Source organism: Patiria miniata, unplaced genomic scaffold (assembly GCF_015706575.1).
Source record: "Patiria miniata isolate m_02_andy unplaced genomic scaffold, ASM1570657v1 HiC_scaffold_24, whole genome shotgun sequence".
NCBI classification, from domain to species: Eukaryota; Metazoa; Echinodermata; class Asteroidea; order Valvatida; family Asterinidae; genus Patiria; species Patiria miniata.
Window position 1 is genome coordinate 2,710,232 of NW_024037063.1, and position 20,500 is coordinate 2,730,731.

The 20,500-nt window shown below is 41.3% G+C and overlaps 1 protein-coding gene and 1 long non-coding RNA gene across 2 annotated transcripts in view; one reads left to right on the forward strand and one right to left on the reverse strand.

Annotated features, from left to right (window-relative positions):
- LOC119732080 overlaps positions 1-9,732 on the reverse strand; it is a 34,353-nt gene extending 24,621 nt beyond the window's left edge. The window contains exon 1 of the long non-coding RNA XR_005271512.1: positions 9,648-9,732. This is a non-coding gene — a long non-coding RNA (uncharacterized LOC119732080). The remainder of the gene's footprint in view (positions 1-9,647) is intronic.
- Positions 3,309-7,376, forward strand: LOC119732079 (zinc finger protein 703-like). Its single transcript, XM_038205456.1, has 2 exons — positions 3,309-3,535; positions 4,888-7,376. Exons 1-2 carry the CDS (start codon positions 3,470-3,472, stop codon positions 6,235-6,237), a joined length of 1,416 nt encoding a protein of 471 aa, XP_038061384.1. The 5' UTR covers positions 3,309-3,469; the 3' UTR covers positions 6,238-7,376.
- Positions 9,733-20,500: the final 10,768 nt, after the last annotated feature.

The window sequence follows — 20,500 nt, forward strand, 5'->3', positions numbered from 1 at the left end:
TTTTTGAGAGAGAAGTGAAAATAGAAAGAAAAAATGAATGGGATTCGAACCTTGCAGTTCAGTGCAAATTTTGGTTCACAATTTGAATTTGTTTGGGGGCGGAGTAGTTTTGGATCGCGGAGGTCGGGGTTGGTCTTTCGATGATTAATGTCTGTTTACTTCGGAGTAAAACTTTTATCTCGGATTTGTGAAATTTCAAGTACAAACCTAGAACTTGAAGTTAGAATTGTGTTCAAGTTAAACATGAAAACCTAAAAATGCACAGAAAACCTGTGTATAGTCTTTATGGTATTCATATTTTCATTGCTTTTATTTGGTTTCATTCAGCGTGAGCATGAGTTATTTTTTTGTACATGCCTTATCTTCAAACCGGGTGTATCCTTTACCATTCCAGTTACGTCTAATATTATTGCATGGTAAGTTGTTGAGAATGTGTAGGATTTTTCAGCGAGAATAAAATATCTGAAATTTCAAATCATTCTTCAAAGTTCAATATTGAGTTGGTACGTGAGGATTTCCAAGGATAGAATAACGTAAACAGTGTTTTCATGATAGAGGCACATACGTTATCAATCACGACTGTTCATGCCGCATTTGTCACAGTGGCCAAACTAAGTCATGTTACATATTCCACGGCAAGGTTGCACCGTGGTCATGCCAAAACGAACCACCAAGCTGTCACGTACGGGCGGTCTCCGCTCCAGTTGAATGACAGCTCCCAAACACAGCAACCCGATACGTCTTGACAAATACGAACACAGGCGAAAAAGACAAGCCTCTTTTTTTTTTAGAGGGGGTGTTTGTTTGATGTTGTCCGCCCGGCCAGCGCGTCCCACCGAGCGCTTCACTGCGGTCCGGGGCCCGGGCTCACATCGCCCCGTCGTCCCACGGACTTGAAACCCCGACAGCACCCACATGCTATAACCCCGGAGTTTCTTCTCTTTTTTTCAATTGAACGAGAGGCCCGAACCTTGTTGCAAACCAATTAGGGAGGGAAAAAAGAAACCGAATCCACGAGCGGGGAGGGTTTGTAATCTACGGACCAGCTGTGGGGATTGGAGTTTCCCCCCGCCGCGACCTCGTCAACTGCTGCCGGCGAGAAAACAGCAAGCGAGATTCGTTTGTGGTCGTGGCGGGCCGGCCAGGCCGGCTGGGCCGGCTCGATGATGATGATGATGATGATGATGGTGACGGTTCGTGGATTGATTAATCCAGCAGTAACGGACAGGCATGGTACATCCATTCACCAAATTCTCAATTTTCTGGATCAAGGACACCTTTTATAGTAGGCAGTCGAATACACAAAAATAATACGGTTATATAATGTCAATCATTATTCTACGCACGACCATCAAGAAATATCAATTTGGCTACATAAATATTTCCAGTGTTAATCCATGGAAACTAAAATTTTAAAACACTGAATTCAAAACAGTACACACACATAGTTATGACTGGTTCGCAATAATGGGATTAACAGTACAGCCTTCGTTCATTTTGACCCTACTACTAGTACACACGAACCGCCGACAATAAGGAATTTCAAGATCTTGTTTATCAGGAAATCTTTATTGATTCCGAAGCGGTTTCAAAAGCCAGAAACTGATCTGATCTAAATTGAATCCCATGCTATCGGTCATCAGCGACCCGAGTCATTTTGCTCTCCAGACACGCTGTCCAACGATCATGTCAAAGATTTATTCTCCAGAAATCTTTCCAGGGAGAAAGGGGAACAAAAAATTCCATTATTGATGACCGTTAGTCCTCAGAGACGGGCTTTCAACGACACACAACCCGCAGGAGACATTAGCATTATGCTCCCGCCTCAATCGCAAGAAAAGAGTTTATTTTCCCCCATTGCAGTTTGATAAATGATCCGAGGTTCAAACGGGGCCCGACTCGTCCGACAAAAAAACCTTGTCCTTTTATTTCCTATTTTTTATTCCCTGGCCCCGCCAACAAGAAAACATCCCCAAAATATGCAGCTATGGTTGCGCCGCTACCAACAAAGACCGCGATTGATTTGCCTTAATCATGCTGTAATTTAAGTCAATTTCCTCGCTAAACAAGACAGCACAAAAGCACTCGCTCTAGGCATGAGAGTGGCAGAGAAAAAAACCCTCATCCCGCGATAATAATATTTACGAAAAGTATACGTCTGATCACGGCCGACTCCCAGGGAAATAAAAAAAAAGACGGTGCCAGACCAGCCTGGACTATTTTACGCGGCAAAAACATGAAGCCATTTTCACGGGTAGACAAAATGCATGCACTGCCCCGCCATGTTGAAGGCGTCCAATCGGCAACACATTCACTTTGTCGTATCATAGTACACCGGGTGCATTAAGCCTACAGAGTTGTTTTAACAGAGAAACCCCAGAGCCTAAGCACACACACACAGACATGCACACACAACACCATGCAAAAGCAGAGCTGGCAATAGTTGGGGCGATAGCATTCAGCGTCTGACATGCTTTGATGACTGCCGACATTGCCCCATTATCTGTCACCAGGCCTGTCACTCGCGCCTACCAAGTGTCAATCTGGATCGCCCGCTGAACACCCCGGCTCGCTCCCCATTGATTGATTGATAAGGGATAAGAAAAAAAAATCTCCTAGTAGAGTCTGGCTCCTTTGAAGTCTACCGCCGGGGCTCAGTCAATGCCCCCTTTGGTCCCCACTCAACAAACCCCGGACGTGTAGACCCAGAGAGAGAGGAAAAAATAGCCCAACCTGGCCTTGGCGAAACGTGTGCAACCAAACGCTGTTATGCCGTCGATAGCTGGGAACAGACCCCTTGTGTCATTCAGCCCAGTGCGCGGGACCGCTTTGTTGTCACACAGTAATTGCGATTATTGGAACGATTTATCTCCCAGAATCATTGCCCTTTTCAAAAGCCGTTTTTCAAATTACTCGAGCCACGTTATCAACAACAAAAAGCTGACATAAATCAGACAAAATTGACAAGTCTGACACTAAGTTGATTGATTACAGTCTAGCGCGCACGACTGGCTGTACGCCAAAGAGCATTTAGACCGAGCGCGCTGATTGGCTGGCTATTCTCAAATGACACTATCGGGTATCAATCATTCTGAGCCGGTGACAGCTACGCGCGCCGCTTGACCAATCAACGCGCTTAGTCAGAGCCAACTGCCCACGCGATTGGCCGGCGGTAGATTCCCTTCATCTCGGGTTGTAAATTCAATGTTTGACTTGAAGTGTTGTCGGCAAATTTGTGTTTTTGTGTGTTGTCTAGAGGGGCGGCACACACAGACCGGGGCAAAGCTTGTGCGGTTTTCAAGCCACTCACGATGCAAGCGATGAATGTGTTTGATCGCCTGCAGCTTGGCAGGCCTCAGTCATTCTCGACTCGACGCTGATAGTACAAGCATCGTGTCGATACTGCTCTGTGTTACCATACAACTCCCGTTATTTGCACGCCGTGTTTTGAGCCTATTCCCCGGCCAACATGTTAGCTTCCAGACCGCTTATGCATACGGAATATCTTCAGCCGTTGGACCCTTTGCCAACCACGGTATGTATACTCAAATGTTTTAATTTTTTAAATGCATGTCAGTGCGAGATATTTTGATTTGGTATTCCGATCCTTTACTCCCCTTGCCATTCCCAAGCTTTGAAAACTGTTTATGTCCTAGCAGTAGTAGTTCGACAGATGTTTTTTCAATTGAATATTTTTTTAAACTGGTGAAACGTATTTACGCACATGTAGTTTCGCTCAACACATCTAGTTGTATGGTTATAATCCATTTATTGTGTTTTGGACAGAGAATGTGACAATTATATTACAGGAAAATGTCGACTTCTTGGACAAGTATAATTCAATAGTCACAAGAGCGATGATTTTATTAATTAAACAGTGATTGAACTGAGTAATTTTTAAGCACTCTTATGTTCAAAGCCGAGTTATCAAACTGCGTTTGTACCTATCATGCTGAAATTCGAACCTTGCGGAGTTAACAGACGAAGTGAAATGGTCGTACTGGACCTGCGGATTTGCTACGTGTACACACTACTTAAAAATTGTCCTGTTGTGATTGCGACATGTATCGACATATGATTATACGGTTTGCATTTTCTAAAAAAAAATATGAAAATTTAAAACCCTCCTGGTTAAAATTAGTAATATGTGACCCTTTCTTTGAACATGTCATTTGGTGAAAATAAGGATTTCTGTCTTTAGAGTAAAAAATAATACCATTTCTCCATTCACAACTAAAGTTATCATCTTCTGTTCGTAGCATTTTGTATGTAGAGAATCAATTTAAGTGTTAGCAGAAACAATTTATGATCTCTTCAATAACATGAGAACGAATTATTCCGACTCGGCCGAGCGACTCAGCACGGCTCAGCCCGCCGTGATCGAGCGCTCGCGCTCCCGTGTACTGATCAGCCGGGTGTGCGGTTAATTACAAAACCTCCCGTACTTGATTCTGTTTCCACGCAAATGCACAGGGTTCCCGAGTCAGTGTCGTGCCTATGAATTAATTATGGCGTTTCCTTAAAGCGTTGAATGGATGGACTTAAATTTGAGAAAAGAAAGCACATTTTTTTGTTTTGTTATTTGATGTTTAAGTGGTATTGGCAAAAATCTTTTCAAATGATGCATCTGTATTGATTTAAACTTGTGTTGTGAATGCTGTTATGATTTTTGGGTAATATTTTCACATACCTATTTCGTAACATTCCCAAGAACGTTTCAAATTTGTCAACTCGAAGGGGATAAGTTTTTTGATAATAATCTGTTGTTGGTTTGAGAGAAAAAAAATATTTGAGAACGGCGGTGATACAGAGTCGTGTATGTCACCACAAACAATATGATGGAGTAAGGTTCTAAATCGATTTTCTCCTTTTTCTTTTTCTTTTCAGTTGGATGCAAAGAAGAGTCCCTTGGCTTTACTTGCCCAGACCTGCAGCAGCATCGGCAAGCCAGACCCGCCACCGAGCAGCAATGACGCCAAGCAGGCCGCCACACCCATCGGTCGCCACACGCCCTCCGGTAAACACTCCCCGGAGAAGGCCTCCACGGCCGCCGGTCTGCCGGAGTCCAGCTCCGGGTTCAAGCCGTACAAGCAGGCCGAGAAGCGGGACGGAGACGCCCTGGTGATTAAGATCGGCTACGGGAAGGACAAGAGGGAGGCCAAGTCACCCTTGGGCTCCAACTCGCCGCGGTCGCCGCTTGTGAAGACCAAGATGGAGCCTGCCACCACGCCGACCTCCAGACCAGGAAGTACTGATGCCAGCACCGGCCATTCCGGTAGCGAGGGTAACAAGGACACGACCACTGTCTCCAAGCCGACCGCACCCGTCCAGGCAGCTCAAGTTGCCCCCTCCCATCTCCATCATTCCAGCTACCCCGGACATTACAAGCACGGACTTCTCGCCGCATCCCACGCCGGTCACTGCGGGTGTCCATCTCAAGTTGTGGGTCATGTCCCGTACTATCCCGACCCTGCCGTGGCAGCTCGTGACCCTGTGAGTGTTCACTCCCTCAAGCACGAGGTCAACCCCCTCCTAGCAGCCACCGCTTCTCCTTACACCGCCTACGCCAGGGTCAAAACAGCCGATGGTGGAACCACTCTCATGCCCATCTGCCGCGATCCCTACTGCACGAACTGTCAGAGTGCTCAACACTACCAAACAGGCACTCCATCAGGATGCACGCAATGCAGACATGACACTTTTGCTCTGAACGCACCCCTCCCCATCGCTCTACCACTCCCAGGAAGCATGTCCCCATACCTCAGTAGCAGTGTGTCATCCAGCGTCCACTCTACACCCTACCTGTACCCTCACCCCATCACAACCACCTCACAAGAACATGGACATGTTTGTAACTGGGTCTCCGGTGCAACCAGTTGCGGTAAGCGGTTCGCAAGCAGCGAGGAGCTACTCCAGCATCTCCGCACGCACACGATGACCAACAGCGAGGTCCCGACATCGTCAGCTCTGAGTGCCACGCTCGGGGCTCAACTCAGCGCCTACTATATGCAATATCCCACGGCGGCTGCTGCAGCTGCAGCCGCTGCCTCGTTCGGACTTCCCAAGCCGGGCTTCCCCACGCCGCTGAGTCCGGTCGGTGCTATCCGGTACCATCCGTACTCCAAGAGTCCATCACCGATCGCAGCACTCCCAGGGCTACCGACCGGTGCGTACTACTCCCCGTACGCTCTCCATGACATCAAGTCGAGGTTTGCAACGGCTGGACTTCCACATTAAGAACACTAAAGACTCTAGTCAACTGAGGATTCGGATTGCAACCATCTTAAGATTAAGTTGTGATATATTTCTTTGCCACTCAAAAAAGTACATGTATCGCCATAAATGTCCCAGTACAGACACCTCTAAATTCGATGATGATCGGGTAGTTGAAAAAAAATCAAATTGATATACGAGCTTGTGTATATATTTTCTACCATAAAGTTAATATTGTACAATGATTATTTGTAAATTTTTCAAAATACGTATTTGAAAGATGGTTGTGTTTATGTTAAAATGTACGCACGAATCACAAGACAGCTATGTTTGATTGGGTTGTTCATAGGAAAATGATGTTTTGCATTGTTGTGCAAAGTTTGAAATCGAAGATATTCTTTCAATGGTGTTGAATCAACCTAGCGAAAAGCTAAAAAAAAATTGGTCTGACTTAGGAGGATTTATTGTTCCCGTTATCAAGTTCTTAAACATGCTCCAGAAATATAACAGTGTTCATTTTTTTTGGAAATTGTTTGTTTTTTTACACAAAAGACGCACGTTTGTCTCATTAAATAGAGAAAATAATTTGTGAGACTGAGAGAAACAACGATTTTTTTTTAAATATCAGTTTAAAATGTGAGATTGTCAAGTGGTGATGTGTTCCCTCAGTGTTCTATCAGACCACTTCACTCGATTTCCTACTATGAATATTCCTCCGCGCCTGGCCTAGTATACGGGAGGTGATGGCACAAGCTTGTCAGCACCCTTATTCATCAAAATTTCCCCATCAATAATCATGTTTACCTCGATTCGTATACGCTTCCCGTTCAGTTGTTGAGCTATTTCATATCCACAGCTTTTCAACATCTTGATTTTCAGTACGACCTACTGCTCCCCTTCCAAAATATAAAAAGAAAATTGGCTGGTATCCGACCTCGGGGACAACACGTTTTAATGTCGGGGTGCTACTGGGACCATCTATCATCGTGGGGTTGTCGAGTAGCTTATAAATTACACTTCGTCTGATGCGCTGATAAGGCGCGCTAGTAGACCACCGATGATTTATGGTGTCCGATCATATTCACCGTGCGTAATTTATATTTCTCCACCAGTCTCCGTTCCATCTGTGGCCGATTTCATTGTGCTGTCAGTTTTTATTTTTTTCACGGAAGAAAGACAAGAAAAATTGCCCAGCTTTTTGGGGGCTTTAGCCAGTGATTGTTCAATGGTTCAGCAAGTTTGGGAACTACGTGTGAGTTCGCACGTCCCGTCTTTTTGTTAACATTTCAACTTTGAAAGTTCACTTGGTATTTTTTTGCGATATTTCCCATAAGTACTTGTCTATGTTTTTTCTTACTTTTTTTTAGGTTTGGAAATTTGCTTTCCAAATTTTGAAGAAAATGTTGACTTTTTTGTTAAGAATATTGTTGCAGTTGTATATAATCCGAGTGTGTACATGTACATGTTATTTTATCATTAAAATACTTGAAAAGTTACGAAATTGAAAAAAAGAAATGAGTGTTTCGAATGTATGTCTCGTGTTGTCACTTTTAAAAATAATGATATACATGTAATAATATATATGAGCGCATCGTCCCAGTCTGTAGATAGTATACCGCGTGGATCCAATTGCAGTCTATTGAATAATATGGTTTCAATCTTCGACATTTTTACATTTTGACTGCGAATTGGCGATACCGTTTAATCAGCCTGTAAGAAATTGCCTTGGCCCAAAAAGGAAGTCATGAAAGGAAGAGGAAAAAAGAAGATATTTTAATGTGTTTTGGGCAATTTTAGGATTCGAAAGAATTGGAATTGGCGGGAAATAGGATGGGCGTTTCTGGAATTTCAAAATCTTGGGATTTGTTGGCGGTGTTTCGGAACAAAAAAACCAACTTTTTGAAACTCTTTACTTCCCACACATCACAAAAGATTTTATGTAAAATGTCCTGTTCCAAGAGGTTGAAATACGGAAACTTAACACTTATGGGACCTGATGTGTCGTTTTTGTTTTACAAAATAATTAGACCAAGATGTTTATATTAAACGTATAGGTTTCTTCAGTCAAGGTTATTTAATGGTGTTTGTAAAACCATTTTCCGTTAAATGATACACCTTTTTTCGGGGAAAGGGTGAATACGTTTTGAAGCATAATCTGCCTCAAACCTGTGTGTTAAAATATCCAGCCGTGCACTTTACGCCGGCTCGGTCCAAATCCAACGGGGTCAAAACATTTACCATGGAAATATGTTTCCCCTATAGCTGTGACAGCTGTAGCAGGCAGATTGCCGGCTTCCGTGGAGAAAATTTAAGGTGTCAACACGGGTGTGATGAAAAGTAGGAGTTGTCGAGTTTTGACAGTGTGCAGGTTACGCGTTGAATTAACATGCAATCGGTGACGCATACATCGCGCGCTGCATATGGATTTTTTTTTTTGCATGCACTTTGCCACTGTGCACGATTGCCGCTAAGTTGTAATTTTAAGTGTTGGGTCATTTCTAGCAGTATTTTTGACGCACTGTTTTGGCACTTGCATCTCTGTGTTTGTGTTACAATGGGTTTTATGTTGTACCAAACGTGCATTGGTGAGCATGCACTGGAGTAACCAATGTTTGTGAGTACGCATCAGGACAGTGTTAGGCATTTTGTTTATGATTTTTGGTGCTTCTATTGTTTTGCGTAGTGTTTTGTCAATATCAATGTTGGGTTTTCGTTACCTCCTACCTTTTTATTAATCTAAGTTTAGATATAGTTCCTCAAAGGCTTGAAATTTGTGATTTAGACGTGGAATATAACTGGAAAACGTATCTATTATACCACCGTCCCGAACAGCGAAGGCCTATATGACCTACACTGTGACTGATATTCCAAATGTCAATTACAGTGCATTGTATGTGCACCTGTTATATGGTAACTTGTATATAATTGCCTCATACGAAACCACAATATCAATACATGTACTTTTCAACATAATTAGTTTCCGTTTATATTCTATCAATTGTTGCAACTGTGTTAAGTCTGGTTGCACGCGTTTGCTAGTACTCGAATGTGTTCATGAATAGCGCCATGATGAGACCAAGTACACTGTGTACAAACTACATGTAATATATGTACAGTCGAACACATTTATAACAAGGTCTTTGGGACTTGACAAATTACCTGTTATAACAGGTACCTTGTATTAACAGTATTGGAAAACAAAGGAAAACAAAGACGTGGGACCTAACGTTTTGCTTGTTATAAGCAGGCTCTTCTTATCAGGGTTCGAATGTACATGTACATCATACACGCACCTCTTTTCTAAATAGCACCTAAAACGGCAGGCCACGCACGCGATCGTTAAATTATATTGCCCTGTGTTCTTTTGTTAAACAACGGGTTAGCCTAAGCCTATTCCATGGTTCTATAGTTAAAATGCGATAAAAATTCCTCACCATATTTTTCCTTGGAAAGAGCCACTTTGAAATTGTAGCGATGACCATCCGTACTATACGCACCAAGACCATACGGTCAACCAATTAACTGATCAGTCCGTGAACGAAGTGCCTGTGAAATAAATATATGCACACACAAAGTTGTATCAATTGTGTAGGCCCGATCTTATTCCTCCATGACCTATGTAAGATCACGTTCAGAAAAAGAGTGGGTACCTTTTTTAAGTACCGTTTGAGAGTATTTATGACAAACAAAACATTCTGATCAAAATGTCGACAGTTATTGTTAGGCCTATTTACCACAGTATCCATTATTTTGGACGGCAATCGCGTCATTTCTGTAACAATAAACATTCATATTAACATCTTCATAATAAGTTTTCTGCTAAAATGTAGGCTACACGACAGGGCATTTCTTACATTATCATTCCATAAATTTGGGGTCCACTGAATAATTGTCCTGTCCCTGTTACATGTGAAATCTGTAATTTTATATTTCTGATGCACTCCTTAATGCAGCCGTCCTCCGCGAGTACATACCTAACAAATCAATTTAAAAACAAATAGAAGTCGTTATTTAATGATACATTATTTGAATGGCAAAATCACTTAGTGCCAAGGCAACAGGGACAGGAAAACATTTCACAATTTGAACCCTAAATTTATAGAATAACCCAGATACATCGCTAAAAATAGATTAGTAACCTTCCCACAGAAAATACGTCCGACATAGAGGGCGCTGTTTATGTAACTAAATGACGTCATCAACAGGATGAAGACCCGGTCAAGAAAAAAAAATTCCCCAAGATCAGTCATTTCTTGAGCAGTGATATGTTTTGTTTTTTCTTCAAAAAGGGCGGAGTGGGAGGACGAAGGCGTGTGGATGGCGCGAGGCCTAATTGAAGCAGATTAACGGCTCAGAACCGATTAGGTTTGCAACGGATCAAAGTTAATCCGACGTGACATCCTTCAAGCGTGTAAAGGGTTGGGGACAACTTGGCATGCAATAAACGGCTTGAATATCGATTCATATAGAGGCGCGTAAAATGGTCTGACAAGGAAAAATTACATGCGATTTGAAGTGGTTTCGTTTTGGAGGTGTTTTCCCCCTCTGAACAGCAGCAGTTGAATTCATAAACAGACAGGTGTATTTCCACTAGAATTTGATTTGTCTGTGTTTGTCAAGAGCTTTTCTTTGTGTAGATTCACAGTAATGTCTCAATTCGCATTACCCAAGATGATATACATTTTATAACAAAACTAAACAAGACCAACATGAACAAAAACCACTGCAGATTCTTTTAAAGAAAATGATGTAACGTAATGATTCATATTAAACCTTGAATTCATGAAAAATTAACCGTAATTCAACAAAAGACGGAAGGCTCAAATTTTCAAATCAAATTCCATAATGCGAGACGATCGGTGCAGAATTGCATTAGAAGCCAGTTCAACATGTAGCTAAGAGCCTTGATTGTTTTAATAGGTTTTTTTTCGCCAGGTGAAACTTTTCGGGAAAACAATAACTCAACAAAAACCAGCTTGGAATATAAAACAGTGGATGGTATTCTAACAATAGGAAAAAAAGCCTTCCAAAATGGATGAGCGGTGTGGCAGGTGTTTCGTTGTACTCAAGCTTTACTTTTGATTATTTCATTTACTTATCATTTAATTCATTAATTTTTTTTGTGGGCTGTTGATTACGGCGACTACTTTCTGATTGGCATCTAGAAGATAAATAACCAGCCATTTCTCCCATTGAGGTATTTATCTTTTGCAAGCAGGCTCGGCGTTCACAGGAAGAGCGCGTGTTTTTGTGTGTTGTTGGCGAGAGGTTGGCAACACCGAACCTATTAATAGCACTTCAGAAGTCAGATGTTGGATCGGAGGCCAGTTCAGCTCGGAAATTATTTGATAAATGACACCTGTAGCCACTTGCCATTCGCAGTTTTGTTGTTGTTGAAAATATGCATATATAGTTTTTTTTCACACAACTGATTAACTGATTGTGGTTGGTGTGGTAACACTGCATTAAAGTGTAATACATTGTACAATGTAATACGTTGTATACATTGTATACAGTGTATACTTTGCATACATACAATGTATACATTACATTATTACATGATTACGGCCACTAACTCGTACGAGTGATTAAAAATCAAGCGACCAACAAAATAAAATCAACAACTAAAGTCCCAAAAATAAGGATTCAAGCTCAAGACTCGCAAGACCACGAGGTGCAAATATGTGGTTGTAAGGATGCTAAAATGTTGTACTTCACTTGAAATAAGAACTTTCTAAATTTGCATTTCAAACGTAAGTTGAAAGGAATTCCAACATTAATATAGACAAAGATGAGATTTGAAACAGCAAAAAAAAACACCACAGTGTTCATTTCGAAGTTAAACTTCACTTAAAACCAAATATCAAAGTGCATCAACTCACATCATGGCAAAAGCAGTTTTGAAAACGATCACAATAACAGCTAAAACAAACACGCAACATCCACGCAACAACACTATACGTTTTCTAAAGAAAATGAAACAAACGTTTCAGATTTGAAAAAAAAAATGCTTTTCAAGTTTAGCAGCTGACATCTTAAAAACACACAAAAATATACACTCAAAATCGAAACGAAAATAATAAATGAACTTCGTAGGAATAATAAAAAAATAATTGATGACGGTTGAAGTGACACGGGTTCAACTCCGACCTTAATTTCGGAAGCTTCTTTTGTTCTGTATATCGTAATCGATTTGATTAAACCAAAATATATATAATTTTGGAAAGAAACACGACGATCTATCGTCAAATCTGGGGATCCATCGCATGAATTATATGACAGACCCATTCGGCACAGTTTTATACGATAGCCTAAGTAAATTTGCATTTTGTTTCCTACTTCCTATGCTATAGGCCTAATGAGCTATAACTCAATTCTAGACTGCTTTATACTTATTAACATACGATTTCATACTATACTGTCAATTTGTGCAATAATTAATAAGACATTGGAAATAATTGTTTGAGTTTTAATATATTTTGGCAGATTGCACTCTTGTAATATTTTTTCTTCTATTTTTACGACTTGGCAGTATGATTTAGAGATGCGCACATGTTCAATTCCCGCGATTTGCATGTCGCTATAAACTGGCATTAAGCTTCTTGCTTTGCGAGACAATAATTTCACGATGAAATGTTTAATGTAATTTGAAGGTTTAAAAGGGAGGATCAAACCACAGATACAAACATCCAGTAAATGCGACCTATATCAATACACAAAAGTAAACCTCACGTCCTGTTTGCTTTTACTTTGAGAGACAAATAATAGCAAGAGCTAGTTTGACCGAGATATTACGTTCAACATATCGACAAAACATGACAATAATAGCTATTGCAAAGCTATTGCTTACCTATGATTTTTTTTATTTAAAGGGCCCATGACATGAATTTTACTTTTTTTGTTGTTGCAAATTTCTATTCTCTTAAATGTATGAAAACTATATTGACATCCCTTTTTGGTTAATCTTAGTGTAAAGTGCACCTCTTTAATCATTTAAATTGTAGATGCTTTTCCTGACAAATGAGGGCGCTGTTAGTGTGATGTCATTTCAGGAAGGGTTTTCTGTTCAAATAGTGAACCCAAAATTTGCTCATTGAAAACATTTGTCGGAAAACTTTGCTCACTGGCCTACTGTCATGTACTGAAACAACAACGAATCGCAAAAGAAAAGACAATTAACGACAGCAAACTTTCCAAAATTCTGGCAAATTTTGGTGCTGAAATAGCGGTTGAAACATTGAGGTTTCTGCCTGAAATGACATCACACTTTTGCTCATGAAAGTGCAAATTCGAATAAGCATAAATAACAAAAATGCACCAAAATGCCCTTAAAAATGGGAAACTGAAAACTCAAAATAACGTTAAATGGGACACGAAGGTGCATTAACAACGACTGCATTAAAGCAAATTACATGAACCCTTTAAACTAAATGTTTTCATTGAGCAAGATTCTCAACTGGATGCTAACTGGATAACGGCACAATTGGATGAATAGAAAGTTAGGTAATACGGATTAAGTATCAGACGAGAATCACCGGAAGAATATTAACGGAGTATAGACAAGATTTTCAATTCACAAGACAAACGGTTCAAACAATTTTGAAGAATGTATACCTTCAAGCCACTCTGGACTCGTCTCCAGATATAATTCCATTAACAAGACTAGACACATGAATTGTGTTAAAAAAATAAGAAACTGACTAACGACTATAAGGACCAGGTTAAATTACTAACTCTATTACGGTACATTGCACCCATATATACGAGTCTCAGAGTTTGAGGCAGCGGAATCGTGAGAAGGATATCTTGAGGGCTGGATCGGTATTGCAAGTTTCAAAGGCTAGCATCTTGGTTGTGTCTTATCATCAAGTTCACTAACCCTCGTCATCATTGAACCAAAGATGTGATGAGCCAGACTTCAGAATCTTATTGCAATTTTTGGATTGGACATCCTTTTCACCTGCTTCCGTGTACAACAATAATTCCATCAGCAAAAGAGAGAGCGGGCAAAATCGGTGTTATCGCTGATTCGTGCTCCATATTAAGACTCTGTCGGCCAGATTCACAATAAAGAAAAAGCAGGAATTGTTAAGAGTAAGTTTCACAAGGATCTGCATGCTGCACTCAGTATATACGGGACAAAACAAGTATCGATAAGATCTCATGTCTGGGAGCCACCAGAGAAACCCGGGGCAAAACAGAGTTAATTCGCGCCGAGGATTTGAATGAAATTTGTAGCCGGTGTGTGGGAGTGAGTATTATTAACCCCTTCAGATTTGCCAGGTACAACAGGGGGTGTTTGTTAGACATGGGACAGGTGAATGCCGTGTTATCTTTTCGATCTTTATTTTTTCTTCTTGTATTGGGGGAAATTTCCACCGACAAAAGGGCTGGCTATTCGTGCATGATTTAATAACGACGGAGTTTGCGATAACACCGCGCGCCAAAGTGACAGCGCCCCACGTTTTTTTTTCGCGGATCGCATTCACTTTTCATCGCCCACTCGTCAGCAATGTCTCGAGTTTTGGTTACACACTTATATTTTTCTCCAACTATACCACTTGCACTCCGACTTGATATTCTTTACATTGCTATATGCAAACCACGCCAAGCATGTTTTGGTTCACGAAAAGTCGTCTTTAAAAGCACTTAGACTATCGGCTATTTGAATGGCTCAAAGCGGAATGGGCAGCTGAATACTGGAGTAATGAACAACAGGCAAACAACTCCTATATCGGGAAACAAACGGATAGCGTTTTTTGTTATCAATTTTCTAACCACCCGCTCAACAAAATCTCGCTCCTGAGTTGGTTATTGTGCCACGCACGGCCAAAGTTCAAACTGGTTCAGCTTTATCGGACAAGAACATATGCTAAATGCTCGAAATGTGTTAATTTAGCGTTCGTTGCGTGCGCACAACTTCCACACTGGTCTCATTAACAAGCATTACATAATTAGCACAAGTAGTGAAGGTTAGTAAGTCAGTTATTATTGCTACGTGATCAAAACGATGAGGCTAAAAAATACACCCGCAAATATAACACACTTGAAAACCATTTATTTTATCCAGGTTCCCGAGTGTTTATCTTGTTCTACCCCTTATCGTTTTAATTGCTCTGTTTGTCTTGTAATTTCGACTTTTTATCTATTTGGACAAGAAAATAACGGCCTTTAAAAGGGGCCGCCATAAATCTAACGCCCGAACATGTCATTGTGGGTTACCAAAAAAGCCTTCATATTTCCAGAAGATAATTTTAGGCTTTTGTTACCGACTACTGTAACAGAGGTAAATTTTGATAACCCGGTGGGAGAAAAAAAATGACAGTTTGTGTTCTCTGAGGTGGTGTGGGTAAGGTAATCTGCCTGGGAAATATTCCTTAATGGCAGGCGAGATAGTTATACGATGATGATAAACAATGCAGAGGCAATGGTTCTGGGAGCTCGGCTGATGGGTGATTAATAACGCCCAATGAGTCCAAAGTGTTGAGCGTGTGTGGGTTTAGTGGGACAGTCCTGGGCATACCAATAAGCTCATTAGGGCAATTTGTTTCCGTAAATGAGACCAGATGAGGGGACATGCAATAGGGGAATCAAAGGAGGGAAGCCAGACCGGAGGTTTGGTTGAGATAGCTGCGTGTTATTAATGACTGCGCCGCTGATGATATTTATGGAGTCTGGGACAAAGACTTTGAGGGCCATCCATGGACGTGAAATACGGTCGATGGACGGAGCCCCCCTACTTCACGAAGTGAATTACTTGGTTTAAAGTGCCATTCCAGGGGTCGAAAGTATGCTTTCGTGTTTGGAATATGGTTGAATTTTTGGAGTAAGTGGATCCTTATCAAGCGATACTCTACATTTGGTGTTCTCGCGTGTAGGCCTAGGCCTAAATGTAGTAAATTCAATGAACTTTCATTTGAAGACGGCTGGCATACGTCTAACTAATACCTACTGCTACATGATGGGAAGGATCATATATTGTGTACTATGTACTGCATGATGAAAAGGGACACACCTTTATAGACTGTCCAATGATCATGTGTGCATGTAAATATAACTACCATATCGTGATACCATAACTGGTCCCGGACGTATACAGCACCACGAGCAAAGGACGGCCGCCTACCAGGCAAGTGACTGAAACATGACAGACGTAAAGCTGATTCAGTTCAGGTATTGGATACACGAGAATCATTCTTCAAAATACGGTATGGGTTTTGTCAAACTTGCATGTCTGCCAGATAGAAGCAAACGCCACAAAAACAGCTCATAATTGGCAAAAACCGTGAGGCGAAATTGACATGCGGACTTCACACTCGCTTCACCTTGGCCAACAAGCCAACCGAACAACCCTCTTCAATTTCTGATTTTTCTGTCCTTTCGCATGTCTTATTTTTCTCCCCATTTATGACAAAAAAAACTCATCCAGCTTTGGGAAACAAGCCGAGCGTTTGACACGGCTCCATTTCTCCGGATAAAATGACGGGTGAATTTTCCAGCTCAGCGACCAGATTTGCAACACCTTTTTATTGAATCTGGTGACGTGGGTCAAAACAATTCTCTTCACTTCGGTTGTTTTTGTCTTCAATTTTCTTTTTTTTTCCCCGGATATTTCTTTTTCGTTTCGAGATTAGAGATGTGACCTTTTCACTTTGACGATTTTGTGCTTTTTCCGGCTGTTTTCGGTTGTAAGAATCAAGAATTTACCAGTGACTCCGGAAAGATGACAGGCCAAGGCGGTTGCATTATTTTTCCCGACCGCATCCAAGATAAATCAATAATGAAAAAGCCTCTTATGAAATTGAGGTATAAAAGGTTTTTTTTTTTAGAGTCGACACTATGAAATCGTGAATTTGCGTCGCGTGGAAACAGGCCTTACCTGGCCAGAGGCGGGATGGTTAATTGGGAAAAAAAACTTCACGTCAAAATTGACGAATTTATTTTTGAAATCAAGAAAAAAAAATTGCGATGGAAGGGCCTTAGGCAATTTGTTTTATGAGAGGAGATGGGCTCTGAGTGCAGCCCAGTTATGCTGTTCATTTAATCGCTTGATTACAAAAGGAAAAGGGGGCTTTAACCATAATTTGGCGGGAACTTTTTAGCTGTTAAGTAAAAATCGGGCGTAGGCCTACTACATGTATTTTGATTAATTACACAAAATGGCTGTGTTTCGCAAAACAATGAAAATTCCTGATTAAATGTGGGGACAACGATGTAGAGATAATAGTCTAATCTGTTTGTTTTCTCGGCTTCTATACGATGGCACTGTAAGAAAGTTAGACCAAGTGAATCTGAAAGCCAGTAACTTAAAGGTAATATCGAAAGTATTTTTTATATCAATCCTTACGGTTCTCCTCGCTTGATAAATTCCTGGACACACAAAATCGATGCCAATGCGCAGTCATTTACATGATTTATGATCACTTTAAATTACCTATCTCTCTTCCAAACAAAATCAATACCATTAAAAAAAATAATAATTACAAAAATTAATCTACATCCATCTTAACCACCTGGACTTGGATGCCACTCCATCTTGAGTGTCTTTATTTGTTTTTCTTTGAAAAAAAGTCATTTTTTCCCCCTGGTTTTTCTTTCATCAGCTCCACCATTTCTCCTTCCTTTTTTTGTTCCGGTTTCTACCTAGCGGCATTCCACCCCTGTGTGTGATCTGCCGCCGGCTTTTTCTCCAATTATTTCACCGGTTTCTTCGATTTGTCCGTAAGCCCGTGGAAGCGCCGGGGCAAATCCCTCTGACAGCCCCGGCAAATGGAAGCATTCATCAGGGGTGGATTTGCTGGGCCGTTCCGGTGGCTCCGGACTCTTTATGTTTTTTTCAAAATGCGTATTCCCCGCTCGTTGACGCGTCCAGTTCAATCCGGGGGATTCGGGGGTCGACTACGCCGATTCGCAATTAATTTTTCTACAACCATGTATATGTAGTCACCGACCGTAATGCGAGTCCGATTCTGATACATCACTCGATTCCTGTACATGTACAAGACAAATCAACCCAATTGTGTTACTGTTAGATAATTGTTTTTCACTGAAAATGAAAACAAATCTGACCTATTTCTTACTGAAGCTTTTGCCCACCATACGTCACTTACGAACGGTACAAAATAGGGACCATGGCTGGGGAACATAACTAGCTATGCCACCATTTTGTGTGGTTATTTCACCAAAACCACATAAATAAATCTTTACATTTTTGTGTGTGAAACGCACATTGCCCATAGTGTGCCAGATGAAAGAACCACGCAAAAATGGTGAATTATCAAGTAATTATTTTCCGTGCCGCAAATACGCATCATGTAGATACAGTGCTTACTAATATCTCAAGTCCTGACGTTAAGATACAGTGGATTTTTGTAACAGAAGAAAATTGAAATTTCATATTAAACTGCAAACTGGCTGACTGATATACACGCCGTGTGGCTAATGGTATGGCAATATAGATATAGGTTTGTCCTTCCGGCAATGGGTGTACATTACACATTTGCATAAAGCCCGCCGAAAATCGATGAAGATGGAAGCTCGCTGGTCCCATACCCGATGGTGTTAATCGATTGAATGGACTGGAGCCTCTTGGTGGCTGGTATACCTGCAGGCTCGCTGGTGCCCGGTCCGTCTCGTGACTGTGAAGAGGTACATGTATTAGCTTTGGATTGAACAGGTACTCGGACCATTGGCACACCCAATCCATTAGCACGACTAACTGAAATGGTGTTACAGAAACATACTTCTTTTCACAACCTCTTTACTAAACTCATATCGGTTGATGAACAGAATCGGATGGGAAACCGCTAAGATCGGAAACAGTTGTTGTGAAGCCTAATGAGCATGGGGCATTTCAAATAGTCTAAGAATTTCTCGATTTTTGATTCTGGAGATTGCAAACATTGAATAAGACAAGATAAGTTTGCGGTAGCACCATGTGAATAAATCTCTTTTGTGAGTATGAATAAATCCAACCGAAACACAGGCTACACAGGACAAGAGGAGACATGATTTATCTTTATGGAAATTTCCCTATTTCGAGGCTGAATATCACTCCAGTTTAAGGCTTTAAAAAAGGAAGGAAAATGTCAAAAATAGATGCTTTAGAATGTCGAGGTTGCTCATGAAAGACGGCAGATTGCAGGACAAAGCAAACATGCAGTGTGCAACGGGTATTATAACACATGGTTGGTTCCTTGTTTCATGGCAAATGTAGAGAATAAATTTAACTGTAATTGCTAGCAACTGTAACTGAAGTATTCACTTCCAGTTCTTGAATTTTTGTCTCTGCGATCAAGTATCTGCAGCAAAGGCAACGATCTCGTTCCACAGTAATTGCATTACGATTACAGAAGGTACACTGATCACAAACTGCCTTGCGACACGGAGGTTGGACTAAGGTGGTGAATTGCATGCGAGGCGCTCTATAGAAATCCTAATTATGTTATGACATGCTGAGGTCGTCTTCAATCTTGCAGTCCTTTTCGGTTTGAATTTTCAACCCTTATCCGATTTTGCGTGGAAAACACATGTGCGTATCAGGACCATGTGCATAGGTTGTGTGATAAAACAGCGGATGTAGGGCCGATGTACTTTGGACTTCACGGAAAACAAATTACACTTATATTCTATTCTTACCAAAGAGTGAAAAGAAACCATTATCTCTAATCATAACAATACAGACGGGACCGCAACGGACAATCACGACAACCTTGCCTTTTTGGGGAAAATATAATTCTGTCAAAAACTGATTATGGATAGAAACTGCCTGGGGCTGGCTTCAAAAAAGTACACTCACAGGAAATAATTACGGCGAACAACAACGCCGACCAATAAATTTCACTGGTTTTGCGATGACAGATTCTTTTGTGCCCGGTTTCAAAATAGATGGGTGAAAAAAGAAAAAGCTTCATTCCACTCATAACTGCTGCTAGGCGTGCGGGAGGGATTAGTGGGCTCATAGGCCGGTCGTCTTTGATCGGCTAGGCGTGTAAAGTTTAGTCACTTTTGGCAGGCAGCACACCCAACAAAACAAGGCTTTCAATTGCGACTGTGCGTCAGAGCGGCTCGAAACTCTGGGGACGGGTGTGTGGGAGGCGCAATCGGTCATGCGTGGTGACCCCTGCGCGTTGCTATGAAAGGCTGGCTGCGCCGGTCAACTATGACAGTGTGGCGACAGGGATGCGCCATTTTTGACAGCTTGAATGAAACGGCCACGGTTGTGTGGCAGACAGATGAGCGTTTTCAATGGCCGCGACATCGGCATAATATTGAATGATTTATTGGT

Excerpts from the sequence above, each read along its gene's own strand:
- LOC119732079 (XM_038205456.1), top strand. The coding sequence starts at position 3,470 with ATGTTAGCTTCCAGACCGCTTATGCATACGGAATATCTTCAGCCGTTG. Across the intron at positions 3,536-4,887 it reads TGGACCCTTTGCCAACCACG|TTGGATGCAAAGAAGAGTCC; the intron begins GTATGTATACTC and ends TTTTCTTTTCAG.